This window comes from Mus musculus, chromosome 9 (genome assembly GCF_000001635.26).
Source record: "Mus musculus strain C57BL/6J chromosome 9, GRCm38.p6 C57BL/6J".
Lineage (NCBI taxonomy): Eukaryota > Metazoa > Chordata > Mammalia > Rodentia > Muridae > Mus > Mus musculus.
This window is the reverse complement of record NC_000075.6, coordinates 78,627,104-78,639,567: the sequence shown is the minus strand read 5'-3', so window position 1 is coordinate 78,639,567 and position 12,464 is coordinate 78,627,104. Positions and strand designations below refer to the sequence as shown.

Genomic DNA, 12,464 nt, shown 5'->3' with positions numbered 1-12,464 from the left:
TGATGGGACTCAAACTTCAAACTCATGTCAACTCTCTGCTCAGCCAAAGTATATCAGAGAACTATTTAGTTAGGGGTCCATGAGGAATGTTCTCATCTCCCCACAACCTCACAGACAAAGTGGCTTCCTACAGTATCCATGCAAAGTATTCATTTCTCACTGTCCCATTCCTGGCAATGCTGTCCAGCCCTTTGTCTACTTTGCCTCCTCTCCAACCTCACAAATCCACCAGACCTGACTCTAACGATGACACTGGTCCCTCCCCCCTCACAAATCCACCAGACCTGACTCTAACGATGACACTGGTCCCTCCCCCCTCACAAATCCACCAGACCCGACTCTAACAAAGCCACTGATCCCTCCTTCCACTCTTGCTTGATGCTCACCCTGTCATCCCGAACAGTTGATCTGAGAACGCACATGGGGTTGAAAAGCTTGACCCAGGCTAACAGTAAAGAGAGTCAGTTATAATCACAGCAGGCCCCTAGGTGACAATGGCTTCCTGGTATCCACAGACTGAGGGCCACACACTTGCAGGATCTCTACTTCTAGGTTCTTCTTCCCAGCATAAACATTCTTTGCAGTTCACCACAGAACTCTACACCGCTGGGCCTCTGCTACAGGGACTGTCCCTCCCTCTCTCATCCACTAGTAAAATAAGCTCAGCTCCCTGCTGCACAGGGAGCTCTTTGTGAATGGCCTCTGGCATGTCTGGGGTTTACTCTTCTTGAGTACGATTCACTGTAAAATGCAGTGAAAATCTTTCTTTACACATTTTATTTTACAAAAATCTGTTTCCAGCTACACTATGAACTCTTGAGACCAAGGATCACACACTTTCTCTTATTCTCTACCCTTTGACTAAACATACTGAGCCCACCCAGTTATTAGAGGCCAGAAAAAAAAAATTATCCTGGAGAAGGAGTATTAGAAAAGGAGACAGCTGTAGGTAAATATGGTTCTGAGAACTGAGTAGTGGCAGCCAGAGACTTCAAATCAGTGATGTAAGGCAGGTCAAGAGTAAGCAGATGAGTGTCTCCTGGGCAAATTCCTGGTTTGTGCACTGTGACCAGCAGTTGGCTCTGTTGTACCTGCCACAGTGTGATGCAAGGGAGAGTTGTGCAGCGAAAGGGCTCAGGAAGAAATACAAATAGCTATAAACACATGCTGTCTTGTGGCTAAGGAAGTAAAATCAATTAAAGGCTGGGGTTCTTCTGTCCAGTAAGCAAAGCTTTAAGAAACACTAATACAGTAATTCTAGGTGTTGCCTACGAGAGAAGGAACACAAAAATGCTGCTGATATGTTATGGTGCTGAGTTTTCTCCTAGATGGTGTCATGGCCCTTTAAGCAAAAGAAGGATAAACTGACACTTCCACATTACAACGTTGTTCTTGGAGCTAGAGGGCCAGAGCACCAGTGTGCAGTCACAGGGCATACCCTGTAAGCCATAAATAGCTGTATCCACACACAGTCACCTGTACTCAAACAGAATATACCCTCCAAGTCAGAAATAGCCATATCCACACAAGGTTATTTGCCTGTAACCAGAGCAAATTTTTGAAGCAGAAGCCAGCTGTGGCAGCTGCCACCGCAATGTCAAAGCCACTTACTTCTACACTGTAATGCTAAACTGGCTATAGGAGAGAATGCAGGGCAAGATAGGGCTTGCTTTCTCCACTGCTGGAAGACCTCTAAAGTCACTGTCCTTCCTGAGGTGAGTTACTAAGACAGAAGAAAAGATGGGCATATAATAGACAATGCTCCTCACAGACACACAGAACACCCCTCAATAATGCCGCCATGATAAATATCTGACCCTAAGGATGATATCTTCGAGTATCGGCATCTCAGCCATTATCGGCAAGTCGGCATGCAGGCTAAATTAGATGTCCTGTCCCAAATCACTATTTTCGGCTGGAGAACAACAAAGCAGACATCCACAGCCTCCTACCTGGCCTCTGCGGTAAGGAGTGTGGCTAGATGTGAGTGCATGTCCTGACCTTACAGCTCAGCATCAAGGGGGATTTATGACCACCCCTGCTCGCTGTTCCTAAGCATTGAACTTCAGTGTGAACAACCTTCCCCAGGCAGGAGCACTACACGTTGGCCAGGCCAGATGGACCCCTTTATATCAGACCTAACAGAGGAAGGTCTCTCTGCATCCTTCCCAGAAGTCAAATGTGGCAAGTATACATTCTCATATATAGTCATATATACTTTGTAAAGTCCAGGCCATCTAACATCCCTAATCCCTAACAAGATCTAATATGAGCTCAATGCTTCAACCCAGCAGCTGTATCTAACATCACCTCTTAACAAGTATCTCTTCACTCCCTATGCTCAGTGCCCTTCGGGCACTCATATGTAGTGACCTCTCTGTTCTTATCTGTCCACCCTTGTATTTCATTCAGGTCTCTGCTCACACCGCTCTTCTCTGGCAACTCTCTGGAAAGTGCTAACCATAAACTCATGCTCTCTGTCCCATCTCTGGTTCTCTGGTTCTCCTGATCACACATTATCACGCACGTGCAATATCTACCCCCTCACGTGTATGTCTGTCTGTCTGTACATTAATCATCTGTCTTTTTGCCACCCATTGAAAACTAAATTCAACATGAACAGGGACTTAATCTGTTCTCAGTGTCTGGATAACAAAAGTCCAGTAAGCAAACTCGTGAGTGGATAGGTCATAGTGATGCAGCCAGGATTAGACATGAACTGGCAGACTCCATTGCCTGAACTCTGAGGTTCCATCACCTCCCTCCAAAGGATCGCCGTGTTGAGAGGTGAAACTCTGTGTCACTGTGTCACGACTATGAGCAGAACCCTCAAGGCAGCCTTAGAGGGATGGCTTGAAGTCCCCCCTTCACGTCAGCCTGCCACTCACCTTAATGAAAATGTCCACGGATGTCCTATAAGGCTTGAGATCTGAGCAGAGTGTGAGCACCCGAAACTTCACTTCCTGCTTCGGCTTGTAGAATGCCTTGTCTGTCTGAATGAGGACAGATATACTCTTGCTCTCAAATGTTAAACGTGTCCTGTTGGAGAATACGATCTCATTCTCTGATTGTCCGTTTATGTGTAGCTCATAAATCTTATCTGCACTGCTCAGAGGTAGCTGGATGGGGAAAGATCAGACATATCAAAGTCTCACCATTTCACCTTTTAAAAAAAAAGTTTCAATTACAAGTTAGAATAAAACAATTAAACCCATAGTATTATCAAAAAGAACTGTAGTGTTGGGAAAAACGTATCCTTTGTAGGTATCAAAGCTGAATACTTTGCTTTATTGCCTTTAAAATCCTGTACTCTGCTCTTCAATTAGATCAGAGAGATTCTGGAATGAGGGACGCTCGCTCCATACCTGTCTCTCTCAGCAGGAGTTACGTCACTTTTTTTTTTAATTTTTCCTTTTCTTTTTTTAATTATTTCATTTATTTACATTTCAAATGTTGCACCACCACCACCACCATTTCCTTTTCTACTGCAGGTTTGTTCTCACAGCTGTTAAGCTTGGAAATCTCATCCCACCCCCTCCCCCACCCCGCCCCCAACCCTTATCCCGTGAGCTTTCCCACGCTTTCACTGTTTGAGGCAATCAGCCTGTGAAACACCAGTGTTTGTTTCCTTGCTATATTCTCTCAAACACTCATCTGTGATGCTTTCTTTTCCTATACCCTGTTCAGCATGCGATTGGTGGCCATGCCGCCATTTTTAATACTATTAATAACAACAGAATACGACCATGTGGTACGAACAGACCACAAACCACATTGAGCAGTTCACATGTTCTCTGTCATTTGACCTCAAGATAATCCCTCAGCCCAATTCCACACCCACCCTTGACTGGATTCTTCTGCTAAAACCATTTCACAAAGAAACTAGGTTTAGAGAGTTAGGGACAGCACTCCAGGCTGCCAGCCCAGGTCTAAACCTAGCACGTGCTATATCACTCTAGAAGAAACATGATGTGGTGATTTTAAATATGTCCAGAAAGTCTCTGATCTATCTCGCTTCAAAAACTAGAGTCTGCACTGGGATACCAAAATAAGGCCTGGAAATAAAGGGAAAACGAGTTGAGAACAGGAAAGGGGTCAGCAGGGATAGGAGGGGACAAGAGAGGGTAATGAAAGGCTAACGATCAAAATAGAGTACATGCAGGTATGAAAAAAAACATGAAATACATTTAAAACAAAAAAAATGAAACACATGTTAACGTTTAACGTGAAAACTAGTATGTGTCGTTTTAAAACGTTAATTTAAAAGTCACCGGGTGTGGTTGGCAGTGCATGGCTTTAATCCAGCACTAAAGAGACAGAAGCGGGGAAATCTCTATACATTCATGGCCAGCCGGAGATACTTGGCTACATAGTGAGACCTCGTCTTTAAAAAGAAACAAAGAAAAGAAAGAAAAGTATTAATGCAGGAATAGGGCCAAACACAATAAAGTGATCTAATGGTCCAGTTAATTGAAGAAAACTCCCTGCAAGGAGTTTCAAGAACATAATAGCCAATCTCTCTAAAGTTAAGGTTGCTCTTAAAAAGTACAGTAAACTCAAGTAAAACTTACAAGTGATGTAATTAAGAGCCAGTAAAAAGGTATGTCATCGTTATAATATATTTCTTTCGTTGTTGTTGTTTTGAGATTTTCGGGGGGCGGGGAGAGTTGGTTTGGTTTTTTGGTTAGTTTTTTTGGTTTTTGGAAACAGGGTTTCTCTATGTAGCCCTGGCTGGCTTGGAACTCAGAGATCTGTCTTCCTCTGCCCTCCCTTCACCCCAAGTGTTAAGATTAAAGATGTACAGCACTACACCCAGCTTGCAATGTATTTCTGAAGCCAATTTTTGGCATTTATTTCTTTATTGAAGCCAAATAATTTAAATGAATACTTACTGCCGGAAGAACGAGAGTCTTGAAATGGCCTAAAAGGACAACAAGAAAGGAAAGGTATTTGTCAAGATTTAACAAGAATTTCTTTCGCTATGGATAGAACCATCAACTTCCTTGGCCAAACCAAAATAGCTTTATTCATTCCCCCAAATAACCAAGAACTTGTAGACCATCCTTATGGAGAAGCTCAAAATTGAAAGGTGATCAACCAGGGATGAAATTCCAGCAAGTTCTACCGGTCCCCAGTTCTATTCTCACCAGAGCTGCTCTTGCCGCTGTTAAGGTTCCAGGGTTTGAGGGAGGCTTCAAAGAGGACCAGAGAATCTGGGGATTGGAGCTCAGGGAGGGGATGTTGTTATTGTTCCATTTCTCTTGGGGGTTGTAGTACAGGAGATTGCACCCAGGGCTACATGGTATCTGGCTTGTGCTCTGCCCTGAGATCTGTCCCCCATGTGGTTCACTCTTCATGCTCTCAGACACTCATGATAAAGGGAGGCATTAGTCATGCCAGGGTGAGCCAGGCCTCAGCAGTGATTCACAAGGGTCAGGCTGGTCCAGACTATTTCTCATGTGCACTTTCTAAAAATAGGACCGATGGTTCAACGCATGCCAATTTTTCATCAAACCCATTTACTTCAAGGAAAAAGAGTTTCGAGTTAAAATTGCCAAAGACCTTATCCAACATTCCCATCACATGTGAAAGTAGACCCTTTATTGAAGAACTATCTATTGAAGGAGCCACAGTGTCTCTCTCAGATGAAGACATATTGAGTCTACCATGTGAGAGCAGGGAAATACAAGATGGCCCAGTACAGAGTAAGAATTAACAACAGGCTCTGAACTCACACCACACACAGGGTTCTGTCATGAATTTGCTCTTCTCCTGCCCTGCCTGTCCTTGGACCTGTTTCTACAGCTCACTAGTTTCATCCATAAAAGGAAAGTGCTGATCATTGTTCCAAACATACACAGTGTTTTGTGGGGAGGCTGTTGTTACCTGTAATATACAGACACACAAGAAGCACTTGAAGGTCATCAGAGTACCAGAAAGCTTAGAGAGGTGTCTACCAGGATGTCAGCTTGTCTCTATAGCAACATTCCCCAGTTGTTTATGAGGAAACATACCATCAGTAAAGCTTGTGACATATATCACCAATATCAATCTACATTTTTAAAGTGGGATATGTATACTTCCTCATTCAAGATATTAAATATCAAGAGCCTGAATTGCTTAATCATGCTCAAAAAAAAAAAAATAGAAGTAGCTGAGTGATGGCTCACACCTGGGAGCATCTGGGAGGCTAAAGTGGGAAGATCATCTTGAGTCTGGGTCTAGCCTGGACTACACCATGCATCCAACACCAGCCTGGGCTGCATATCAAAAACCTGCCTCAAAAATAAAATAAGTGAAAATTAGTATATTTTCTAACTTCACATTATGAAACAATCGTGTATATTCCCAGATGTGTACACATCCATTTTAAACAGCTGTCTTCCAGTGAAGTCAAGGGACAGGAAATAGGTTTGCAGGATCCCCAGGCAATTCCCCATCACTGATTACCAGCCAGCATGGAGCAGCTACTTATAAGCACTCCTGCAAAGAGAGGGAGTCTGACATAATAGGACACTGAACAAAATGTGGAAAACGTGAAGAGAGTTGATTGGATGTTGGAAGACAGAGGCGGGAGCACTTCGAAGGGGTGCCTGGGAAGTTAGCACTGATCTCTAGTGCGGTGGGATAGGAGTCGGTCGGGGGGGGGGGGGAGGGAAGAGCCAGGACAGAGAATGCACAGCAGAGCAGGACACTGTGACCCTACCAAAGCCAGAGCTGGCTGGGCTGAGCCAAGCTGGGAGCCGGTGATTGTAAGATGGGTCTAATCTGACTGTTATCCTTTTTATGTTTCTTATTATCTTATTTAACAGGGGAAAACTTAAATTTATGATGTACAGTATGATGTTTTGACACGTGTATAACCTGTGGGGTGGCTAACTTGAGACGCACCGCCTCACAGATACTCAGAGTTGCTGCTAGAGCAACTACCTCTTACCCTATTGGCAATTCTCAAGTACATAAAAATGTCACTAGGAGTCGGAGCCATGATGAACACTGGTATTTATTCCTCTTGTCTAACTAGCCTTTTTTTTATTCTTTGACCAACATCTCCCATGAAGCCCCTAGCTGGATAACCAGCAGTTTAGTCTCCTTTTCTTAAACTTCAACTTTTCAAAACTACATATAGTGAAATCATACCATGTCCTCAAATTCACCCTCATTGCAAGTGGCAGGGTTGCCTTTCTCAGAGTCAAACAGTATTCCACTGTGAATATATACACTATGTTTCCTTACCCACTTATCTGTTAATGGACACTTAGGTTGTTGCCACCTCAACTCTTATGTGTGGTGCTGCAATAACAGAAGAATGCAGGTGACTCTGACATGCTGATGTCACAGCTGGGTATAAACACGGTTGTACAGGAACACTCTATGTTTACTAAGCGTTCACTTCTCACGGGATGTTTATATTCTGTACTGAACTTAAGTGAAACTGAAAGACCGTATCAGGAACTAGACTTGGTAAAAAAGGAAAACTTTGAAAGATATATAAATTCAACCTCCTTCACAGTTTTTTTTTTTTTTTTTAAGTTGTTGACTGGCTTCTTTGAGAACCAGAAATACACTATCTAACATTCTCTATACACACTTGGAAATGAGGAAGTAGTCCTCCCAGACAAGCATTTAGGAACAGATTAGTATACACAACTCCACAGAGGGGTCAGTTAACCGTGGATGTGGCCAGAGAAAGAATACTCTAAGGGGACATAAAAGGGCAGAGAGATAAAACGTAAAAGACAATTACACAGAATCCATGAATTTGAGACAGAGCAAAGGGGCTCATGGGAAGGGCTGGAGGGAAGAGGGGAAAGAGGAAATGATTATATGCTGTAGGATTATACATATATACATACATACATACATACATACATACATATGTATCTATGTATATAATATGTATATATCAGCATGACCTCATATTTTGTTTTGTTTGGTAGGTTATGATCCATTATTTATTAAGTGTTTAAGTTGTTTGGTCACACTACTTCTTTCATGGTATATTTGTGTCTCCATGTTCATGTGTGTGTGCACAGGGTGTGTCCCTGCATGTTGAGTCTGGACTCGATATGTGTGTGTGTGTGTGTGTGTGTGTGTGTGTGTGTGTGTGTGTGTGTATGCATGATGAATGAAAGCGAAGAAAAGCTGCAGTCAGATAGTATTAATGAAACCTTGAGGCTCTGGGACTCTGTGACTGATCAGGCAGGAATCGTGAGCCTTGGGCGTGCAAGCCAATGGAGACCAGTGAGAAACGGTCACCACTTTATGTTGACCTACTAAACTTTGGGATGGCTTGTTCCCAGCAATAGATAATTGGGAAATCTTGGAAACAAACAAAATTAGCTGGCAAAGCTCACCCCAGCATGGTGGAGTACACCAGCATCCGAGTACTTGGAGGGCTGAGGCAGGAGGATCACAAGTTTGAGGCCAGCCTGAGCTCAAAAATAACAAATACAAAAACAAATCTCAAACAAGCATACAGGGATGACAAAAGAAAAAACTCCAGCAAACTTCTGAAGCTAGGCCATCCCACATAGCAGGCACCAGAAGCTAGGCCATCCCACACAGCGGGCACCAGACACATGTGACACCTGTAAAAGGCACCTGATTCCTTAGACCAAAACAGAGCAAAATATTCAGCAATGGTTTTTATAAGGATTTTGTGTAGTCACTGTATCTGTAATCCCGCTCAAAGTGTACTATCAAAATTAATTTATATATTTCATTTTACTTTTTTGTAATACTGTCACTAGAGAATGATCTATTATCTACATTGTTGAATTATATTTCTGTTTTACAGTGGTGTCCTGGAGGATGGAGCTCTGACATTATTTAGAAACAATAAAACAGCCAACAAGATCTGACAAAACACCTTTTTTTAAAATTTTTTATGAATCAAAGCAATACATATATTTCTATGGACCTACACTCCAACTATCTTCACAAAACTGAAATCAAGGAAACTGTCTGCCTCTGAGTTTCTTCTATAGTTTGCGCCAATTCTAACAGCGGCGATACCACGGGTCTCGCCGTTTCAGCTCGGTTTAGTGTAGAAGTTTCTGTTCCAAGTAGGAGCTTCGTGGACAGAGAGACATTCTGAGCGAATGTTCCAATAATTCTTTTATCCTTATTTTACAAATGGAATCTGGAACCCTGGATCACCCAAGACTCTCAACAGGCAGCCTGCCTCTTGGATTAGACCAGCTGTGGACGGTCTCAGTATCCTCTCTTGCAGCGCTGGCTATTGTCAATTTGTGAATGTCCCTAATTCCTTTACACATAGAGGTTTTAAATCTCATCTTGGATTCCTTGTTTTCCTCATCTGTGTGGATCCTGGTACCTAAACAGGCCATCCCCAGGAGGGGGCAACCCTGCGCAAGTCTGATCTCTAGCTAATGAGGATCAGAGAGCTGGGACACACCCTACAGTTTAGATGAAAGAGCCTTTCTCCTTGCAGTGGATGTGGGTGATACAAAACAACAGGCACCACGATGTCCCACACCATAATCAAGTATAAAAGGCTGAAGTGCCGAGAATCGTGCCCCAGCAAACCAGCTGGTTCCTGAGAGGTACCTAGTTTTCATCGCTTCTGGATAAATCTACAGGGTTAGCTATTTTGTCAGCCCGGGGGATGGCAGAAACCCTGTGCTTCCTTTTTGACCCTGATTTCACACACACGGGCTGCCTCCCACGGACATCAGATTTACAAAGTCTGAGGAGAGATAGAAATGTGAGTACTGATCGCTACCCACGTGACATCAGGCAAGGAGAAAGAGGAAATCCGTTGGGAGCCTGCGATAAATGAATCTCTTACCCTGACTAAACTGGAGAGCAAGCATGCTGGCCATTCCAAACAGGCTCACTAGAAATCTCATTTCACATTAACGCTCGATTTGTTTTGTCTTGCTTTGTTTTGTTTGTTTTGGGTGTAGCTTTTAGTCAGCTCAGAACTTTGAAGGGTTTCTCAGGAGATCAAAGCTGGAGGAGTTGCGTGCCTGGGTCCCACTACAGACCTATGATGACATCCGTCACAGAACCAGGAAAGATGCAGAACCAAGAAAGATGCAGAGACAGGAGGGAGCCTACAGGAGCAGAGATGTCTCAGCCTTCCTAACTCCCGCTGGATCCTGCATCTCAGATCGTGTGTAGATTGAACAGTTGAGGCCTGCCACTAATCTCTTGAATCCTTATTAAAAGGTCAACTTTAAATGTGTAACATTGCTTATTGCTATTGCTGCTGTCGTCTCTGTAAATTTAAAAGTATATCTTAGAATGTCCTAGGCACTCATTAAGTCCTAGTACAGGACTTATTTGAAAGTCTAAAGATTTTACAATAACTTGGGTCACCAAGTCATAAAAGTGTGGGGTAGAGGGTGGGGAGGGAAGCAGTATAGAAGACAAATAATAACCCCTTTCCCTGCTGTTGCTAGGGTGAGAGCTAAGCAGATAATATTTGCAAACCTTTGGGAACATTTTTTTTTGGCCAGGATCCACTCAGACATGGGAAATGGCTGTCTCCTGAAAGGTGGCTCCCACTCTCTCAATCACTGAGGATGCACGCCCCTTTGTAAAGTTCTTACAGCCCAGCCCGTTGTTCCAGGCAACTGTGGCCTCCGATCACTTCTCAGAGCCTTCAGGACTGCTGCCTCTGCCCCTCAGCAGGCAGTAACTCAAAAGAAGCCTTGTTTGTAGACTTCACACTTGGCACAGGTGGGAAAACTGGTCTTTTGATTTACAAATAGAGTCAAGGCTGGTTTTAGGTTGTGTAATGAGCATACAGAGGAACGAACCTCTCCTCAATATTTAAAACACACATCTGCTGCCTCACCTGACATCTGTCCTCACCAAGTAGCCCTGGAGAATCGGTGACCAGAAAGACTAGAGGACATTTGGTAATAAAACTAGGTCCAAATATCTCTCTATTAAAAAAAAAAAAAATTTTCCACTGTGATCTGCCCAACTTAATATTTGAGGCTGAGGCTTAATATCTTTGGCAGTTCTTTGCTATGCAGTCATGTGCAAAATTAAACTTATGTTAAACTTCTTACCTCTTTACCAGTTTATTAAATATCCTCTCATTATGCAGAAAAGTATTTTATCTCCCAATGAACTACAAAAAGATGAGCACTTTCCACCACAAATCTGTGGGACATAGAACTTTAAAGTACAGTGTTTCTCTTTGACAGTTTAATGTAGTTTTGGCAACAAAAACAAAGCAAATAAACAAATTGAGTCAATACAGAATGTGTAAGTATTTTATACTCTCTTTTAAACCCTCCTTTGGACTCTTAGACACTCTTGGTTATTTTTCCTCTCCTGTTTCCCCTTGCTTATAAATATTTCAGTAACTACGACATTCATACATGTTCCATGTATATAACCCAGTGAGATAAGATCAAACAGAAACCCACTAAAGTAAGATAAATTTAAACTAAGGTTCAATACAAATGGAAGCAAGAGTCAGGCAGGTTCCTGACTTACAGAGTACTTACTGAGGCAAGCAGGCCATCCACAGCCTGCAGACCAGACTTGGCCCACACTTTTGTATAAGTTCATGAACTAAAAATGGTTTTTCATTTTTAAACAGATGGGTCAGAGAGAACAATCTTTCACTGTTAGTCAACGGCGTACAGACTTTCAAGTTGCTCACCCGTTTCTCTATGGCTGCTTTAAAGCTATAAGGCAGTGTTCAGTAACAGCAATAAAGACAGAAGTCTACAGCAAAGCCTACATTTACCTTTTGGGGTTTTTTTGTTTGTTTTGTTTTGTTTTGTTTTGTTTTGTTTTTCAAGACAGGGTTTCTCTGTATAGCCCTGGCTGTCCTGGAACTCACTCTGTAGACCAGGCTGGCCTCGAACTCAGAAATCCACCTGCCTCTGCCTCCCAAGTGCTGGGATTAAAGGTGTACGCCACCATGCCCAGCTGGCTTTTGTGTATATGTGTGTGGTTTTACCCTTTTTAATAGAAGGCTGTCATCCCCCTGTGGCATGGTGCACTGTAGGGAGACTCCCTCCTCCTTCCTTAAGGAACAAGGTTGAATGTCCATGAATGCCAACATCAGAGAGAGGACATGTTTGTGCTCAGAAAGAGGTGGGAGCCTCCATATCTAACCCCAGAAAATGCAAAGAGAAAGACAGCTACCTAACTGTGAAATATTACTATATGTCAGGTATTGTGGTCAATGCTCTAAAGCAATGTATTAACAACAAAAAGAAAATACTTGAGTGAAATTAAATTCAATAACATATCTTACTTGACCCAGTATGTTCAAAATACTATTGTCAAACATATTTATTTAAAGTTATGAGTTTAATCCTTTTGGGTAGAAATATTCAAAATCTAGTATGTACTTTATAGTCATGGCTTATCTCAAGCCATATAAGTCCCATTCCACATATTCAAAAACTATTTGTGAGGTTGGCCATGGTGTCTTTAATACCAATACTCAAGAGATAGAAATATGT

General features: G+C 42.6%; 1 protein-coding gene across 1 annotated transcript in view; it reads right to left on the bottom strand.

The window, feature by feature from the left end:
- Cd109 (CD109 antigen) overlaps positions 1 to 12,464 on the bottom strand; it is a 100,715-nt gene that overhangs the window by 76,693 nt on the left and 11,558 nt on the right. Inside the window, exons 3-4 of the mRNA NM_153098.3 lie at positions 4,893 to 4,921; positions 2,889 to 3,119 (exon numbers count right to left, since the gene is read on the bottom strand). Of these exons, the coding sequence (NP_694738.1) occupies positions 2,889 to 3,119; positions 4,893 to 4,921 (260 nt within the window). The remainder of the gene's footprint in view (positions 1 to 2,888; positions 3,120 to 4,892; positions 4,922 to 12,464) is intronic.